At 37.8% G+C, this 20,516-nt stretch overlaps 2 protein-coding genes and 1 long non-coding RNA gene across 6 annotated transcripts in view; 1 reads left to right on the top strand and 2 right to left on the bottom strand.

Annotated features, from left to right (window-relative positions):
- Nucleotides 1-19,886, bottom strand: part of HS2ST1 (heparan sulfate 2-O-sulfotransferase 1) — a 180,484-nt gene extending 160,598 nt beyond the window's left edge. Inside the window, exon 1 of one of the 3 annotated variants that reach the window (XM_006080491.3) lies at nt 19,352-19,886. In XM_006080491.3, the coding sequence (XP_006080553.1) occupies nt 19,352-19,475 (124 nt within the window). In that variant the 5' untranslated portion in view covers nt 19,476-19,886. The remainder of the gene's footprint in view (nt 1-19,351) is intronic. The other 2 variants (XM_006080492.3, XM_006080493.3) reach the window with 2 other exon arrangements.
- Nucleotides 13,622-15,142, bottom strand: LOC123334075. The gene is made up of 2 exons (XR_006551834.1): nt 14,487-15,142; nt 13,622-13,803 (listed from the first exon to the last, which is right to left on the bottom strand). It is a non-coding gene; the product is annotated as an uncharacterized LOC123334075 (long non-coding RNA).
- A 282-nt stretch (nt 19,887-20,168) lies between the features above and the next one.
- The window catches only part of SELENOF (selenoprotein F), a 39,926-nt gene continuing 39,578 nt past the window's right edge, over nt 20,169-20,516 (top strand). Inside the window, exon 1 of one of the 2 annotated variants that reach the window (XM_025288343.2) lies at nt 20,169-20,514. In XM_025288343.2, coding sequence (XP_025144128.1) covers nt 20,440-20,514 — 75 coding nt within the window. In that variant the 5' untranslated portion in view covers nt 20,169-20,439. The remainder of the gene's footprint in view (nt 20,515-20,516) is intronic. The other variant, XM_006080490.3, reaches the window with a different exon arrangement.

Consider the following 20,516-nt stretch of genomic DNA (forward strand, 5'->3'; position numbering starts at 1 on the left):
ACACAGAATTAAGAAAACTGTTTAAGACTGCAACCATGGTTAAAAAATTAACCACTTTCCCAGAAATAACATGCTAAAAAAAAATGTAGAAACTTCCAAAATGTAAAAGAAGACCTGACTAAACAAAGAGAAATAACTTTCCAGATGGGGAAGTCCAAACATAACTCTATCATTCTAATCATATTATTAATCTTAAGCAATTCTGCTTATAATACTGATGCTTTTTTCTTTTACTTAATAAAATGATTCAGAGGTTCAACTGGAATAATAAATAGACATATAAAGTAAAGAACCATGAAGGAAGGATTAACCCTAAAGACTAAAAGGCTGTTAAGAACTGAAAGTAGTATAACCCTAACACAAAAATTATTAGATAAAGCAGTGTAATGATGGCCCAGAAGCACACCATATTCCTTACACCATTACAAACTTAAAATCCAAAAAGAATGGACTGAAAAATAAAAGCCAACAAATAAGTGAATAAAATTACGTCACAATTTATAAAATATTACTAAGGGTTTCTGGTCTGACATGTAAGTGTTTATAAATCATTACCACTCACAAGAAAAAATCTGAACAAACTGAAAATTAACAATGGTTTTTAGATTTCCGCTCACACACATGTCATTTTATATAACTGAAGGCAAAAAACCCAAAAGATAAATGATTTTGACTATCTCAAAACAAAATTTATTGCATACATAAAAATACTATGAACCAAATTAAAAAGCCAACTACTATCTAGGGAAAATTATGAAAATAGTCTTATTACATTTTTTTTAACAAAGCATCTAGGGAGAGCATGAAGGATCGATTGCTTTGAATATAAAATAAATGGGTTTAATTTTACGTACTATACCATGGACAACCAGAAGAATGTTTGGGGGAAAAAAAGATACCAGCTCTCTTCAAAACTATCTTTAATTTAAGCTTTGGCAATTTCACATTAGACTTTAATATTAATCTAACAGCACTTACTTTAAATTACACATGAATGCTGTAGTTCAGAAATGTCAACTCAATCCACATTTTTCTTTAGGCAGGCTACATTAATCAGCCATAAACAACTTTATCAGATCTTCTTAAATTAAAAACCATCAAAGAAAAAGATGACTTATATATCATAAACAAACTTTTCTTCAAATTATTACATGGTTTCAAATTCTCTGTCAAAATGTAATTAATAATCAATATGTAAAGTTCTACCTTGATGGATTTTACATTGGAAACAAACTTAAATCATAGTTGGAGCTTCCCAGTAAGAACAGCATTATTACAAATAATTTCTGCTACAATATCCTGGTCTCAGTTCTCATGACTAGACTCCTAATTTTCCCAAACTGTCCAAAATAAAATGGGCTAAGAAACCTAAAATGGCAGTTAATATTTACACAAATACCTCTCCTACTTCATTCTGCCTTCTTCCCTCATTCTGTATTACATGTACATCTGGAAATCTCAATAATTTTTTAGGACAAGATAAATGAATAATAAATGTGGAAAAAGTGTATAATATAACTCAAATTTAGAAAATCAACTGCAGATATTTAACTATATTCAACACTATTTAAGTAAGACTTAGTATTCTTATTTACCATTACCTCTCTTCTCAAAGAACATTTTTAAGAGAGAGTAACTCCATATGAGGATAGGGGAAGGTTAGGTGAAATGCAAAAGGTTTATGGAGTCCTTCAATTCTATCATCCTCAATTTGGGATTGGCAAACTCACGAAGAAATAAACTAAGTCTTAAAGGTACAGCTAAAATGTAAGTAAACAGAGCCCCTAACAAATGCAGCATCTTGGTCAAAATATTTTCACTGCCAATCAGGAAAATTAAAAGTCTTTATGTTTCATAAACATAAAAGCTACTATAATATGCAAATCAAAAATCACTGCTTATTCATGAACTTGTATATCACAATTTTATATCAAACCTTCAGCAATGTTGACCAATACTTAAGAATAGCATGCTAATGCAAGAAAAAAAGAAAAAGCAATAATATATGATCAAAGAGGTGACTGCACTAGAGTTTGTTTCTCACAGCCTCTATCACAAAGGCCTACCAAATTTTCTGATCGCAGAGTGGCAAATAATGTTGACCTGAGTTAAGAAAAAAAAAAAAAACCTTTGAAGCTGTCTAGGAGCCAAGAATTCTGTTCTTTGGGATTCTCATAATCCCAGCAATTAGTATAAAAGTACAACCTTTTCTATTCTATTCTACATCTGAGTGAAAAGAAAAAAGAAAAAATTGAAGTTCCTAAATTAAAATTAAGGATACAAAACAAGTGTTTTCCCTCTATTTGAGAAGATGACAATGAATCACTGTGGGAAAACTGACAATAAAGGAACTACCACAAAAAACTTCTTCCATAGTGGAGAAATACATTTTTTTCCCTTCACTAGTTTGATCATCATTAATGTTTTTCAAAAAGAAAAGTACTTAGAATCTAAGGGGTAATTTTATACATATATGTGCGTACACACATACACACTGAAATTCCTCTCACAATCGTACCTTTAAACAGCAAAGTTGGCAAGGATCAGTAGGAAAGAGGGAAGGAAGTCTGGTCATGTTAAAAGTCCAGGGCTTTTCTATAATTTATATGAAAGTAAACAGATTTATACCTTTAAGAGAAAATAATGATATGAACTGATAGTGATTTTTACTTCATCCTAAGAGAGAAAAGAAACGAACAGCTAAACTGAATGTCAAATCTATAACTCATGTAACATCATCATTTATCTGAACCGTTAGACAAGTGTGATCCTTTGAGATAAGCCCACAGCAGAAAGAAATGTAAAGTCCAAACTACATTCAACCAGAAGACAACATCAAAGAGCAAGCAAATGTATTATTATCACTATTAATAACAACTTAAATTGTAGTTTTTATAGTTTACAAACCTTTTTATATTCTTTATACCATTTGAGGATTAACTGTTCTTCCCAGTAACTCTGAGGACAGTAGAAATAAGCATCCTTCACATTAAATAAGTTCTATATTTATAAAACACTTAAAGTATGCTCAGTACACAGTCTGATACAGTAAGTTTAGAGACCATGATGACTTGCCATTGGTAGGGAAAGGTAGAAAACCAAATAAGAAACACTGGTTCAAGGGCAAAGCAGGGAAAGATTCTAAACAAGTTAAAAAAAACCAAAGGGAAGTGGTCATGTGCAAGACTAGATTATAACTACTCACAGGGTTAATTAGTCACAGAGTTCCAACCAAGGGCAAAAGAAAAAAAGGCACATAATGACATCTCATGGATCAGACAGGTTCCTGGACAAGTTCATCCCAAGCCAAATGGAAACTATCATCACTAACAACTCCCAGGTTCAGAAGCAAAAGTCATACATACCCCTAATTTTCCTAGCTGGGAAACCTATTTTGAGACACTAAAATAGCATCACAAGTTTGCTTTTTTTCTGTTTTAACCTTCAAAACATGAAAAGAAGATATTTATGTTCTAGAGGCCAAAAATGAATGGGTTTTATTCTTTCCTCTTCAACAAAATGAAAAAGTTGTCTACAAAAACATACCTTAAGATACACTGTCAGTCTTTCTAATCAGCTCTTCTATGGAGGAAACAATTGAACTGAGTTGGTTTTCCCAGATGTATAACACATTGGGAACATGCAACACTTTATTACAGAGATGGGTGTATATGATGAGATAAAAAAATGCTGGCAACTGGAAGCAGCTTTCTAACATTCAAATACAAAACAATCACGAATTTCTCAGTCATATTTAAGAACCATTGTGTCAAAACTGATTGCTGAACTAGCTTCGGTAAGACATAGGCAAAGCTAAAATTACTAACAAATACAAGGTTGAAGGAAGATTTTATTGATTTTATTTAACTCCAACAACTTAATTTACTCAAACCTCCAATATTCCTCTAAATACTCAAAATATATTTATCACTAAAATTTTAAGATATTGTCCCTTTATATTACACATCTTTGAAATCTAAAGAACCATAAATAGTCCTAATTAATCACCAAGCTCTTTGGGGAAAAAAAAAAAAAAAACAGCAATAGGGAGAATTTACAACTCTGGTTTGGTTTTTGTTGTTTTGATGTGGACCATTTTTAAAGTCTTTATTGAATTTGTTACAATACTGCTTCTGTTTTTTATGTTTTAGATTTTTGGCCCCCCAAAATGTGGAATCTTAGCTCCCCAATAAGGGATTGAACTCATACCCGCTGATTGGAGGGCGAAGTCTTAACACTGGACCATCAGTGAAGTCCCACAACTCTTTATTGAAGAATTTTTTGCATTATGATTTTAGTTACAATGTTCATGCTGTGCAACTAGCTTTTTTTTTTAAGACTTTATTTTTTTAAAGTTACCATTAACTAAAATACAAGTATACTGTAACAAGGTATTATTTTGAAAGTACAATAGCAACAGAAAACTTAATACAAGAGTCATTGTTTAAAGTATGGAGACTCGGATACTAACCTTTTGACTTATTTACCGGGAAAAAGATCTACATTGATCAGTTCATTTCCTATACTCTTTTGCTTCAAAGCATAAAGAGAATATATAACAGGAGGATGTTACCAATGAACCAATAACAGCCCTAAATTACATTCATTAATCAACTCAAGCATAATATATAATTAGAAATAAATATGCCAAGAGCTAGTCTGCACCTGCATAGCCCCTTTGCTTCATTCCGTAACCATACTGAGCAAAATTTTAAGGTATTTTCCAACTTAGACAACATATGATGAGTCTTTAAATTCATTTGTGTGCTTAACTGTACAAATCACTTCTTTTCAGCTATGTTACAAACTTAAGAAATAAATAATGGAAACATATAAGGTGCTATGTGATAAGGTGACAATGGATGACTTCTAAATTCTACTGGAATTTAGAAAAACGGGCATTTCTTTTCCTTTAAATACAGTTTTAAATTGCTACATAAGTACCAAATTGATTTTCAAATTTTTAAATCACTATCTCCCAAAAGGAGAATCCAACAATTTCAATTAAAAGTGGTTGTTCCTCACAGCAGGGGAAGGAGAGCACGGAAGGGATTGAAAGAATAGCACTTACACATATATGCTACCAGATGAAACAGACAGCTAGTGGCAAGCTGCTGTATAGTACAGGGAGCTCAGCTTGGTGCTGTGATGATGAGTGGGATTGGGGGTGGAGGGGTGGAAGAGAGGCTCAAGAGGGAAGGGATTTATGTATACTTACAACTGGTTCACACTGTTGTACAGGGGAAACTAACATAATAATAAAGCAATTATTCTCCAATTTAAAAAAAAAATGGTTGTCCCTGATATTTTATAGTACCCATAGGGATTCGGTACAATCTAACTACCTTTAGCAAGAATTATTTCATGCAAAGTTGAAAATCTGGTAACTATAATAATAATGTTCATCTTAAGGTAAACTAGGTCCATTTTCTGTTGATGCAACATAATGTCCAGGCTTCCTAAGTGGCGCTAGTGGTAAAGAATCCTGCCAGTGCAGGAGATGTGGGTTTGATCCCTGGGTCAGGAAGGTCCCCTGGAGAAGGAATGGCAACCCACTTCAATATTCTTGCCTGGGTAATCCCATGGACAATGGAGCCTGGGGGCACTATAGTTCCTGGGGTCGCAAAGAGAAATGACTGAGCAACTGAGCACACACAATGATTACAGTTACTACTGGTATCAACATCCCTTAGAATTTCCTTCTCTACCGTTTTGCTTGCAATCGGGGTATTACAACAGGAATACAAAAAAGAAGCCTATGAAGAGGGCTCATCCACCCACCCCAGCAAGGATATGACCAATTAGTTCCAGAAGCATACTGACAGGAAAAGTAGAAAGCTCTTCCAGAGTCAGAGACTTCACTGCCCAGTTTGAAAGAGCCTCCATTGGACTCAGCTATATCTAAAGGGATGCAGTAAGAACTGGTTTCTTGAAGTTCCAGTAAAATTGGTAACAAGCAAAAGAATTAACTGACATCCACTTGAAACTTCAAAGGGGACGTGAGGAGATCCAGCTATTGCTGAATAAGACTTGCCTCTAACTTGGAACAAACAATTTACTAAGGGCCTGTGTGCAATACCATGCTAGAAATTATGAGCAAATAGAGAAAAAATAAAACATTATTTCACCCTTAAATTTATAATACTAGTTTTAGTTGTCAAATATAATTCAATTTATCCAACTTTATTACTTTCCCCTAAGTCAACCTAGGGACACACAATCAGAGATAACTAGGCCACCTGGCTTCCATTTCCAGCCAAGATACAGTAACAAGGGATTTATCCTCCCACCTGAAACAACTGAAATACATAAAATATATAACAAAAGGCTTTCAGACACTGGACACTAGACAGGAAATCTGTATAGGATGGGGGTCACTGCAAGAGAGAAAGGAAATGAAGTGAGTCATATGACTCTCCAAAGAGAGTTTCCAGGCTAGAGTACAGAGAAGGGGATCTCAGAGCCCAAAGGTCTCCCTGAGTTAAGGGGCCAGGATTGGGAGTCCAGGGAGGCCAAAGCAGCTGGCTTATGCTGGGCAGAATACTAAAGAAGACAAAGCTGCAAGAAGAGAATTTTCAGCCAAGTACCAATCAGTGCATATGTGTGAAGAAACTAACTGAGGCCACCCAAAAAACACAGGTGGAAAATCTTCTGGGGTTCACTCAACCAGCATTCCCACTAGCCCGGGTTGGGAAATAAAATACACAGGGTACTGGGTGGAGTACTCTGAAAGGAACTGCAAGGTTACTGCCTCAGTGGTAGGGCAAAGTTAATCATATATTCTGATCCCATCTAACAAAAGTAAAAGCAACCTCAGAAAGATCATACTGTTTCTAAGAAACTTGAATGTGTCCCAAATCAAGGCTTACGAATATGTTTAAGAATCTGAAAATATCCAACACCTAAATACCAAGCATATAAAAAAGAAGGAAAATATGGTCCACAATGAATAAAAAAGCAAACCAACATAAAAATATTGAGAAAAGACATAGAAGATAGAATCAGTAAACAAAAACATCAAGAGAGTCATTATAACAATATGTCATTTGTTCGACAAAATAAAGTAAAAGCATGTTAAGGAGACAAACAGAAGTTCTTTGTTGCTGTTGTTTTTAAAGATCCAAAATGAACTTCTAGAAATGGAAAAAATAACTGAAATGAAAAATACACTGAATGGAACTAAAAGCAGAATTATACACACAAAAGACAAGATTGGTGGATTGAAGACAAAGTAATTAAAAAATACCAAAAAGCAGAAAGACTGGGAAAAATAAATAAAATGTCATCAAACTGTTATGACAACTAAATGTAGGCAATATATATATGTGACTTGAATTTTTGAAGGAAAAGAAGTACATAAAAAATTATATGAAGTATTTAATAGTAATGGCCAAATTTTTCCAAATGTAACGAAAATTATAAACACACAAGTCCAATAAGCTCAACAAACCCAAAGCACAAGAAAAAAATCAAAAAACTACAGCAAGGCTTACCATAATTACTTAAAACCGAGTGAAAATCTTACAGGGAAAGGAAAAGATATGAATAGCTGAACAAAGATAAGAACAATGACAGACTTCTCATCAAACAGAATGCAGGCCAAAAGGCAATGGAGCAACAGCTTTAAAGTACTGAAAGAAAAAAAATGTCAACCTACAATTCTATACCTAACAAAAATTTCTTATAAACATTAAGGTAAATACATACCTTTTAGACATACAAAAGCAAAAAGAGTTCATCACCAAGTAGACTTTCAGTACAAGTAATTTCAAAAGACATCCTTGAGGATGAAGGAAAAGAGTACCAGATGGAAATCTGCACCTCCACAAAGGAATGGAAAGCATTAGGAATGATGCATGTATGATTAAGTTCTGTAAAAAAATGTTTCAATCTTTTTAAAAGATAACTGATTGCTTAAAACAAAAATAACAACAACGTATCATGCTTTGTTGTTGTTCAGTTGCCCAGTCATGTCCAACTCTTTGCGACCCCATGGACTGCAACATGCCAGGTCTCCCTGTCCCTCACCATCTTCTGGAGTTTGCCCAAGTTCATGTTCACTGCATCAGTGATGCCATCCCGCCATCTCATCCTCTGACGCCCTCTTCTCCTCCTGCCCTCAATCTTTCCCAGCATCAGGGACTTTTCCAATGAGTCATCTCATCACATCAGATGACCAAAATACTGGAGCTTCAGCATCAGTCCTGCCAGTTGGTTTGAACTCCTTGCTCTCCAAGGGACTTTCAAGAGTCTTCTCCAGCACCACAGTTCGAAGGCATCAATTTTTTGGCATTCTGCCTTTATGGTCCAGTTCTCACAACCATACGTGACCACTGGGAAGACCATAACCTTGACTACATGGACCTTAATCAGCAGAGTAATGTCTCTGCTTTTCAACATACTGTCTAGGTTTGTCATCACTTTCCTGACAAGAAGCAATCATCTTCTGATTTCATGGCAGCAGTCACCATCCACAATCATTTTGGAGCCCAAAAAGAGGAAATCTTCCACCTTTCTATCACTACTTCCACCCTTTTCCCTTCTATTTGCCATGTAGTAATGGGCCCAGCGGGCTTCCCTGGTGGCTCAATCAGTAAAGAATCTGCCTGCAATGAGGGAGAGCTGGGTTCAATCCCTGGGTTAGGAAGATTACCTGGAGGAGGGCATGGCAACCCACTCCAGTCTTCTTGCCTGGAGAATCCCCATGGACAGAGGCACCTGGTGGGCTACAGTCCATGGAGTCACAAAGAGTTGGACACAGCTGAATGATTAAGCACCAAGGCGCCAGATGCATGATCTTAGTTTTTTTTTAATATTTAGTCTTAAGCCAGCTCTTTCACTCTCCTCTTTCACTCTCATCAAGAGGCTCTTCAGTTCCTCTTCTCTTTCTGTTATTGAATGGTATCATCTGCATTATCTGAAGTTGTTGATTTTTCTCCCACCTATTTTGATCCCAGCTTGTAACTCTTTCAGCCCAGCATTTCTCATGATGTGCCCAGCGTATAGGTTAAACAAACAGGGTGACAGCAGATAGCCCTGTCATACTCCTTTCTCAATCTTGAACCAATCAGTTGTTCCATACTGGTTTCTAACTGTTGCTTCTTTACCCACACACAGGTTTCTAAGGAGACAGGTAAAATGGTCTTGTATTTCCATCTAAGAGCTTTCCACAGTTTGTCATGATCCACATAGTCGAAGGCTTTAACACAGTCAAAATAAAGACAGGTATTTTCTGAAATTTCCATTTTCTCTATAATCCAGTGAATGTTGGCAGTGTGATCTGTACTTCCTCTTCCTTTCCTAAACCCAGCTTGGACATCTGGAAGTTCTCAGTTCACATAATGCTGAAACCTAGCATGCAAGATTTTAAGCATGACCTTACTAGCATGGGAGATGAATGCAACTATCCAATGGTTAGCACATTCTTTGGTACTACCCTTTTTGGGGACTGGCATGAGGATCGACATTTTCCAGTCCTGTGGCCACTGCTGGGTCTTCCAGATTTGCTGACATAAGGAATGCAAAACCTTGATGGCATTATTCTTTAGGGATCTGAATTGTTCTGCAGGAATTTCATCACATGCACTAGCTTTATTAATAGCAGTGTTTCTTAAGGCCCACTTGAGTTTGCACTCTACAATGTCTGGCTTTGGGTAACTAACCATACCATCATAATAATTCGGATCATTAAGATCTTTTTTACATAGTTCTTTTGTGTATTCTTTCCATCTCTTCTTGATTTCTTCAGCGTCTACTAGGTCTCTACCATTTTGACCCTTTATTGTGCCCATCTTTGGGCAGAATGCTCCCCTGAGGTTTTCAATTTTCCTGAAGAGATCTCTAGTCTTTCCCCTTTTGTTGTTTTCTTTTATTACTAAGCATTGTTCATTGAAGAAGGCCTTCTTGTCTCTTCCAGCTTTTTTCTGGAACTCTGCGTTTAACTGGATGTGCTTTTCCCTCTCTCCCTTGCTTTTCACTTCTCTTCGTTCTTCAGCTACTTGTAAAGCCTTCTCAGATAACCACTTTGCCTTCGTGCTTTTCTTTTTCTTTGGGATGGTTTTGTTAGCCACCTGCTTCACAATATTATGTACTTTGGCCACCTCATGCGAAGAGTTGACTCATTGGAAAAGACTCTGATGCTGGGAGGGATTGGGGGCAGGAGGAAAAGGGGACGACAGAGGATGAGATGGCTGGATGGCATCATCGACTAGATGGATGTGAGTCTGAGTGAACTCCGGGAGTTGGTGATGGACAGGGAGGCCTGGCGTGCTGCAATTCATGGGGTCACAAAGAGTCGGACACGACTGAGTGACTGAACTGAACTGAACACAATATTATGGACCTCTGTCTATAGTTCTTCAGGCACATTGTTAATCAGATCTAGTCCCTTGAATCTATTCATTACTGCTACTACAAATTCAAATGGAATTTGATATAAGTCATACCTGGCTGGCCTAGTGTTTTTCCTGGTTTTCTTTAGTTTAAGCTTGAATTTTGCCATGAGAAGCTGATGAGCTGAGCTACAGTCAGCTCCAGGTTTTGTTTTTGCTGACTAGTATACAACTTCTCCATCTTAGGCTACAAAGAACATGATCAATTTTATTTCGGTATTGACCATTTGGTGATGTCCATGTGTAAAGTCATTTCTTGTGTTGTATGAAAAAGGGCATTTGCTATAACTAGTGCATTCTCTTGGCAGAATTCAGTTAACCTTTGCCCTGCTTCATTTTGTTCTCTAAGGACAAACTTGCCTGTTACTCCAGGTATATCTTGACTTCGTACTTGAGCATTCCAGTTCCCAAAGATAAACAGAACATCTTTTTTAGGTGTTAGTTCTAGGAGGTCTTCTAGGTCTTCACAAAATTGATGAACTTCAGCTTCTCTGGCATCAGTGGTATGGGCATAGACTTGGATTACTGTGATATTGAATGGCTTGACTTGGAAATGAACTAAGATCATTCTGTTATTTTTGAGGTTAAACCAAGTACTGTTTATTTTGGACTCTTGTTGCTTATTAGAGCTACTCCATCTCATTTATGGGATTCTTGCCCACAGTAGTAGATATAATGGTCATCTGAATTAAATTCGACCATTCCTATCCATTTTAGTTTGCTGATTCCTAGGATGTTGATGTTTACTCTTATCATCTCCTGTTTGACCATGTCCAATTTTCCTTGAGTCATGGACCTAACATTCCAGGTTCCTATACAATACTGTTCTTTGCAGCATAGGATTTTACTTTAATCACCAGACACATCCACAACTAGTGTCGTACCTGCTTTGGCCCAGCCGCTTCATTCATTCTGGGGCTATTGGTAATTCTCCTTCGCTCTTCCCCAGTAGTATACTGGACAAGTTCAGACGTGGGGGATTCATCTTTTGGTGTCATATCTTTTTGGCCTTTTATATAGCTCATGCGAAGGTTCTCATGGCAAGTATACTGGGGTGGTTTGTTATTTCCTCCTCCAGTAGATCATATTTAGTCACAACACTCTACCATGACCCATCCATCTTAGGTGGCCCTGCCTGGCATGGCTCATAGCTTCACTGAGTTATGCAAGCCTCTGCATCACAAGGAGGGATCCATGAAGGGCACAAAAAGACACAAACAGATTAATATTATACTAAAAGAATGGGAAGGATACACTATGCTAAAACTAATCAAAACTGAAGTGACTAAATTAATAACAGACCAAGTAGGTTTCAGAGCAAAGAATATCACTAAGGATAAAGAGCATCGTCTCATAAATGAAAAAGGGGTTAATTAATCAAGAAGATATGACAGTCCTAACATTCATGCAACTAATCACAGTAGTTCAAAACACATGAAGCGAAAAGTAACAGAACTCTAAGGAGAAATAAACCCACAGTCACCACCAGAGACTTCAAAATCCCTCCCTATATAACTGATGAAAGGAGTAGGCAGAAAGAAAATCAAGGATACAGAAGATACAGAAGACTGGAACAACTTGACCTGATAGTTATAGCATACTCCACCCTGTAACAACGGGATATACATTTCTCATGTTCACAAAGAACATTAATCAAGACAGTTTATATTCTGAGTCACAAAATATCTGAAAGGATTCAAAAGATTCAAATGTATGCCCCCATCTTCCATAGTATACAGCCACAAATGTTAAAGTGACTGCCAGCTAAAAAACCCATTTTCCACTCCCCCCACCACCCTTGCATAGAGATTATAACTACTCCTCATCCATGGCTTCCCTGGTGGCTCTGTGGTAAAGAATCCGCCTGCAAATGCAGGAGATACGGGTTCCATCCCTGGTTTGCAAAGATCCCTTGGAGAAGGAAATGGCAACCCACTCCAGTATTCTTGCCTGGGAAATCCCATGGACCGAGGAGCCTAGTGGGCCAGTCCATAGGGTCATAACAGAGTCAGACAAGACTCAGCAACTAAAACAACAACAAAACCTCATCAATAGATTGAGGGTAAAAGAGGTCAAAAAAGTTGAGAAAGGCGCACCGCCTCACCTTTCTCTTGCCTCTTCCCCAGGCTGACAGCAGAGAACTCCAAACCAGAGGGGATGGCATAACTAATAACAGAAAGTACCCAAGACCTTGAATAACTCATGAAGAGGAAAACCATCCACCAAAATGATCACCTAAAACATGATGGGGAAAAAAGAGTCATTTACTATGTTTAGCCAATAAAATTGTGGACTTTGTTTTAAAAACAGCTATCATTACTCTAACTCAGGAAGCTTCTAAAGAGCTTTATGCAGAGGAGTGACATGATTTTTTTACATTTCAAAAGGCTCACCAAGCTGTTATATTAAGAACAGTCTGTAGGGAGGCCAAGTGCAGAATCAAACAGACTAGTTAAGACATGGCAGTAATCTAGGGAAGAGACTATAGTATCCTGAATTAGGGTGATAAGAGTGGAAGTGCTTAGTAGTAGTCATATTCTAGAAACATTTTGAAGGTAAAGCTAACAAGATATTTCTGAAAGATTAGATGTAGAGTGTGAGAAAAGAAAAGTCAAGTTAACTAACAAATGGAAGGATAGAGCTGCTATCAACTGAAATAAAGGTCAGATAAAATTATTGGGGGAGTGTAGGAGGGTTCGGAGGCATTGTGCAGAAACATCAGAAGATTCGTTTTGGCCACAATGAATTTAAGTCTATTAATTGTTCAAGTGGGCAACTCAGTTACATGAATCTACACAAATCTAATGTTTAGGAAACAAGTCTCAGCTTTAGAAGTTGTCAGCACATAGGTCATCAGCTAAGGAAGAGTAAAGAGGAGTTTCAGGGACTCAGCCCTTTGGTATTCTTATGGTAAGGGGTTGAAGAGAGTACTAAAAAAGAAGCTAACACAAGAGACAGAGAAATGACTCACTGAGGGGGGGAAGAAAGCTACGAGTATGATATGTTGGAAGCCAAGTAAAGAAAATTGCTCAAAAGGAGGAAGTGATCAACTGTGTCAAATTCTCCTGACTGGTCAAGTAAGATGAAGACCAAAAACTGACTGTAGGACTTAGGGAAGTCGCTGATGATTGTGGCAATTAGCAACAGTGAAAATAGACAATTTTTAAGTTTTACTGCTTAGGGAAGCTGAAATATGAAACAAACATTGGCTGAGAAAGAGGAGTCAAGAGAAAAATATCATTTTATTTTTGGTTGGGAGAAATAACAGCATGTTTACATGTTAATGAGAAGAATCCAGCAGAAAGGGAGGAAATGATGACTACAGGAGAATGAGGGAAAACTTCTGGAACCACGTCTTTAAATAGATGAGGAAACAGGATCAGGTACACAAGTGGTCCAATAGGCAGTTAATCTATAATTAACAGGCAGAAAGGCAAAGTATATAAGCACAGTTACTAGTAGTTGGCCAGATAATTATAAACAACTGGACTATAGTGAACCATGATTGTAAAGTCCATCTATAGAAACATCTCTCAAAAGTAGTCATTCTGGAGAGCAGTGTTTGAATACTTATTATTTCAACTTCACTAAGTGCCCAAAAAGCTCTTAGAAGGCTTAGAGAGGTAGACAGACAGCCTAGTATCACTTTAATTGAAATCAACCATTTCAGTTGACTGACTACTCTATGGCACTAGATATCCTATCTGGGACTCACAAGTGAGACACCAATTAGCAACTCTAGAATAACGGCATTCCAATTAAACTGTTAAGTCCTCTAAACAGTAACTACTGTAAACTTTGCAAACAATTTTATAAGTAGAGAAATCTATCATTCTTGGGAACATTTTACAAGTATGTATGGTTTCGGTGGGCTTTCCTGATGTGGTAAAGAACCTGCCTGCCAATTAGGAGACATGGGTTCAATGCCTGGATAGAGAAGATCCCCTGGAGAAGGAGGCAACCCACTCCAGTATTCTTGCCTGGGAAATTCCATGGACAGAGGAGCCCGGTAGGCTATAGCCCACGGGGTTACAAAGCGTCAGACACAACTTAGTAACTAAACAAAAAAAAAACAGTGGCACTTGTAAAACCTACCAAATTCCAAAGAGATAAGTCCCAAGCTTGGCCCTGGAAGTTGGTTCATTAGTTAAGGAGGGTTTCAAGAACATAGAGATTAACATACTTTTGACCAATGAAGACAGCTACATAATCCATTCTGAGTTACTGTCTTCATTGAAAACATTAGGTCCTAAAGCATTCATTTATTTAGTGGTCTTACAAGCATATGAACAAAAAATATTATTTTAAATGCTTAGGTCCTATAAAAAATAAAGTTATCAAGCACATAATTCTGACATTTATGTAACAAAAGTTTCATTGACTGTTTCATCAGTCAAAATTAACAATAGTGTGCTCTTGACACTCAGAAATAACTAATTAGAAAAAGCAACAAATTCTGACAAGCAGAGTTCTAACAGCTAAGTAACTAAGCAGTAACCTAAGTAAATTTTCATTTTGACTCCATGTTATTTTCTATACCTCATTAGAAAAATTAAAAGTTTGTATACATTTTAATACTTTTCTCAATGTAATACCCACATTAATAAGTTTGTAATATAACACCCATATTAATATTAATGTGCTTGCATCCTAAATTTAACTCACAAGTTGCATGTTGTAATAAGTTAATATTAAAAACAAAAAACACACTCACTCCATTAAATATAAACCATCTACTGCAAATCAGTGATTCTTACCATTAAGGGTACTCCTTTGCAAATCTGATAAAAGATATGTATATAATTTCAGGGAATTCATAGATGCCTTGAAGCCTATGTATGAGTCCCTAAGACCAAAAGAATCTCTGATTAGTGGAAAATAATGGAGTCCAAAATTTATCCCAGAACATATGAAAACTTAATATGTGACTAAAACAAGAACTGTAACATACGGAGGAGGAAAAAAAAAGATGAATTATTAATATAATATTTGCCATAAGTGGCCATTCACTGAGAGAAATTACAATAAATATGATGCTTTAAAGAGCTAAATATAAAAATATAAGCTATAAAACACTAACAAAATATAGAGAATAATAACATAATCTTGGATGGGGGAAGACTTCTCAAGCAATGTAAGGCACCTACTTGCCTAAATTGATAGATCTGACTGCATAAAATTTTTAACCTCCATACACCATAAAGTCAAGGGACAAATGACAGACCTGGAGAAAAACAGATACAAGACACAACAGATAAATGATTACTACATCTAACATCCTTTTTAAACCCTAATAATTGGTAAGATGAAACACTGCCCAACAGACATGAAAATGAACATATAAATCATGTTCAACTTAATCATAAGTCAAGGAAACATAATTGATACAACAACATACCATTTCACAGCTTTAGAAAAAAATTAAAAGCTAGCAAAAATTAAAAGCTGACAATAACCTGCACTTGAGCGTATGCCGACAGTACAGATTATTATCACCCTTGGGAAATAAATTTTCAGGGAAGTAACCGATTTTAAAATCTGTTAAATTACAATATATATATCTATCTTTTGTCTCAGTAATCCCTTATTAGAATTTATTCTACTGAAAATAGTACCAACAAATAAATAATTAAATAAACTAATATAAGCATGTTTCTTGTAACACTGTTTTATAATATCAAGAAATAAAACAGTTAAAAAAAAGTGTGTGAAGGGGGATAAACTGAATCTTCATTATTGGCATAATGGCTTAAGAATTTATGACTCATGCATACTATAGAATGTTATACAGCTATTAAAATGAGTAAGTCAAATTTATATTTTTTGACCTGGAAAGATGTTCTGTGACATTAAATGAAAAAAGCAAGATGCAAAGCCAGTATTACGTATACTGTCATTCAATATTCATTGGAAAAAAAAAATAACTCTATTATGTGACACTGGTTTTTAGGAATTCCTGTTGATATACTTAATGATGTTTAAGTTTTTCTTTTTTTTTAAGCCATAAATGCAAAATTTAATAAATTTGACAACACTTTAAGTCAAAATTCTGTGTGACAGATGACACCACAAAAGTTTCTGTAAAGTGAAAATTGTGTAAGTTTTTCTGATGGCAAAATAAAAATGCTTTTATTGTTTGTAATTTTACACTTACAGAAAATAACTATCTTTTTTTTTCCCCGTAGCAAAAGAAAGCTATCTATTTCAGTCCTTTCATTAGATGATATAATTATGTTCATTACATGGGTATAAACAAGCAACAGACATTACACTAAATTAATTCCTTTGTGTCAGAAATTGAATTTTCTAAGAATGATATTCATTCTTAGCAATAAATGCAATTAAACATTGGTGCTAGTTTAAAAATTCTATTCAAACCACTACATCTTAGTGTACTGTCAATATAAAGTCCCAAGCAGCCTGGTATAATTAAAGGGGAACTTGATTTGAAATCAGACATACCTGGGTTCAAATACTGACTTTGCCACTTACTAGGTATGTGGTCAACTTATGTAACTTTTGAACTTGTTCCTGCATCTGTAAAAATGGCTTTCTATAGTGTTCTTGGAAGATCAAATAAGAATAGCAAATATGAAAGGGCCTAGTAGAGTCTGACTGTCAAAATATGCCTCCTTCTGTGTTCCTTTCCTAAGGAAGATTACTGACATCTGCTTTAGTACAGGCCGTTTCATAAGACGTTTTTTAAGTCAAAAGACTGCTGATGTGAAGCTATACATTTTATTTGTCATAATTTTACTTCTGGAAAAAAAGATGGCAACCACTCCAGTATTCTCGCTTGGAGCATTCCACGGACAGAGGAGTGTGGCAGGTTTACAGTCCATGGGGTCTCAAAGAGTCAAATATGACTTAGCGACTATCACTCACTCAATTCCACATCTCTATTATTAGCTCCTTCTATCTTTTCGAACATTGGAGAAGGAAATGGCAACCCACTCCAGTATTCTCGCCTGGAGAATCCCAGGGACAGAGAAGCCTAGTGGGCTGCTGTCTATGGGGTCACACAGAGTTGGACACAACTGAAGCGACTTAGCAGCAGCAGCAACTTTTTGTATGAGTCTCCTTTTCAAGAATTATTTCATTTATTCCATATTTACTATTTCTAACAAAATGTAAGAGTTTCTTTCTTGTAAAAAGTCTTAAAGAAACATGTTATCTACTGAGCCACTTATCTGTGGCTTTCTACATTTTTAAAATCATTCAGGTTGTGCCTATAGAAAACAATTTAAATTATTATGGGAAAAAATGTTAGACAAGGAAGGAAAATTAAAATTTGAAGTTATCCCAACCCACCATAATATGTATAAGAAATTCAAAGAGCAATACAACAAAGAATAAATATAAATTTTAATTTAATATAACTTTCAACTTTCTTGAAGAGGAGTCTTTTTTTTTCTGTAAAGCTGGATCATTAACCAGACTAGAATATGACCATGAATGCTGCTAAACGGGTACAAACAAAAAGAGTATATTGGCCAACCTTCAAAATTTAAAGTGAATATTTTCCCATCGTATACTATACATATTAATAAAATCATAGTAAATAAATTTGATATCTGTTCAAAATTATACAGGGCAAGTTTTACCTTAGAGCTGAAGAGTGGAATTATCCCTATCTTCAAATTTATTTGCACTTGTTAATTTATTTGATGTTCTTTGATAAACTGCACTTTAAAATTGTTTTTTCAAAGTATCAAAATTGCAAATGGCTAGCTACTATTTGTAATATTACAATTATTTTCTGATAGATTTTTCCAAAATATTAATCATAACAGCAGTATACGTTACTTCTGAGTCTAAATTATAAAGCTCCTATTTTATTGTTTGCATTTCGAAACTTATTTTAAATGATGTGGCAGTGAACGTGTATAAAATATACTTACTAAACATTTCCACATTCAAATTACAGCCCCTTGGGCTGATTTTTAAGTGCCATGTACATTTTAAAATCAAAATGTATTGCTGACATTCTTTTAACCCTCCCTCCCCGTTCACTCTTCCCAAATGCCACAGTTCCTTACTGCTCTGAAAGTACTTATCTGTGCATTAGTCTGGTCTTTCACAACAGCACACTCCAACTGTTTGTACTTCAGATCTCTCTCTCAATTAAAGTAACAAATGTTAACTCTTTAAGGTACTTAACCATACGGTAAACTTGCTGCACTCTTCCTTTCGTTAACTTTAAATCTCATTATAGCAATTCCCCCTCAACCTTTCCTCCCCTTCTAAATTCACTACACCAACATTGCTGCGAAGCAACATGCACATACAACTCCTTTCTTAAGCTCAAAATACCAGTTTAGCGCCACTAAAAAAATTCAGATGCCTGGTTACCTCGTTTCAGAACCTCATAGGAGCTTTTTATTTGCTTTCCTGTTCTACCTGGACAGTCTATTTCTCTCGTCAGTTGCGCGGTCCCTTGCTGCCCCCAGCACGAGTGCAACTCACTACAATGTGTTTCTTTTACACACCATCATTCCAGTATCTCCCCTCCATTTCAGCGCATCTGTCCCTTCGCGAACCTCCCCATTCCCAAAAGATTTAGTATCCAGGTGCCCACATATCAAATTAGAATACCCCTTGCCTGAAACTGCTGGAGCTTTCACTATGACTTCCAAGAGAACAGGCAAGCCTGACCGTTTCGGTCTCCTCCAACTGTCAGTACTGACTCCCCAACGAATTCGATATTCTCTTGCTTTCTCCCCGTGGCAACCCTTTGGCTCGCGGAAGTCCAACCTTGCAACTTCTGCCCCTTGACCTCGTGAGCCCAGCATACCACCCAAGCTTAATTCACACCATTCCTGGGGCTTGTGTTCTCTTTCAGCCTCCAGCCTCCAAGCCAGATATCAGGTTAGATAAACGCCCACTTGCTTGGCTTGCCGTGCCTCCCCAGCCTGGCCCCTTCCACATACCACTCAGCCCGGAGTGACCCGGCTACTCACCTAGCTTCGACCGGGACTCCTCCAGTTTCTGGATCTGGTTCTCCAAGAAGAGCATCGCCACCGCGAAGGCCACCACCGCCAGCAGCTGCAACTTGGGCGGCATCATAATCCTGAGGAGCCCCATGAAACCCGCTGCTCGGGATCAAGACATACCGCGGGGGGTGGGGATCGGGGCCCCGGGGGCGAGGGAGACGCCGGGAGGAGCCCACGGAGCCGGGAGAAAGGCAAGAAGAGCGCGACAGCGAGAGAACCACCGCAGCGACCCCCCTTCTCGCGTCCCCAGTCCCCCGCCCCCAGGCGCCAGCAGCAACGCCGCCGGTGCCCGCTTCTCCTCGACCGACTCCACGGACGGCTCCCTTCAAAAGCCCGTGCAGCAAACACAGAGCGAAGCAGCTGCCGGGCTCTCGCCTCCTTCTACTGCCTCAGTCCCCGACCCCCGCGCCCGCCTGCCTAACCGCCTCCTTCTCTTCCTTCCTTCCCTCCCTCCTTTGCTCGCGGCCGCGCGCTTCTCCGCCAGCGCTGCGGCTGCGGCTGCGCCGCCCTCGGCCCCGCCCCCTACCCATCCCTCTCCGCCTCCACGCGCACGCCTCCACGTACGCTGCTCGGCAACCAGAGGCTCCGCCCCCTATTCCCTTTCGGTTGAGCTTATTGGACCGAAGAACTCCAGCGCTTCGCTCTTGGTGCGTGTCACGGTTGGTTTCCTTTGCCGTAGGTGTCAACCAAATCGGCATTCGATTGGGTAAACTTAGAGAAGGAGGCAGGTCGAAACTGGCGAAGGCGGGGCTTCTTGACTGCTTAAGGAAATGTCGTGAATGAAAGGAAGGAGCCCGGGAAGCACAGATTTGAGGAGTTTAGGGAGATGCCTGATGTGAGTTATCGAAAGGACCCAGTGACTTCATATTTACATCAAGTGTAAAGTTTTTGCTCACCTTTAAGCTTACATATGCCCGTAGTTAATGCCCGTCTCCTCAGAATAAGAGACTTGATGGCAGCGGCCTTTAGCAGCCTGTTTTGGATCAGGCACTGGAGTAGACGCCCCTAGCAGAGGGGTCTTCTGTGCAGCCGGAGACCTACCAAAGGCGGCAGTGATGGCGGCCCGGCGGGATGGGTGGTTTGGCCCGGCGTTTGGGCTGCGACTGCTGCTGGCGACCGTGCTTCAAACGGT

Source organism: Bubalus bubalis, chromosome 6 (assembly GCF_019923935.1).
Source record: "Bubalus bubalis isolate 160015118507 breed Murrah chromosome 6, NDDB_SH_1, whole genome shotgun sequence".
Classification (NCBI taxonomy): domain Eukaryota; kingdom Metazoa; phylum Chordata; class Mammalia; order Artiodactyla; family Bovidae; genus Bubalus; species Bubalus bubalis.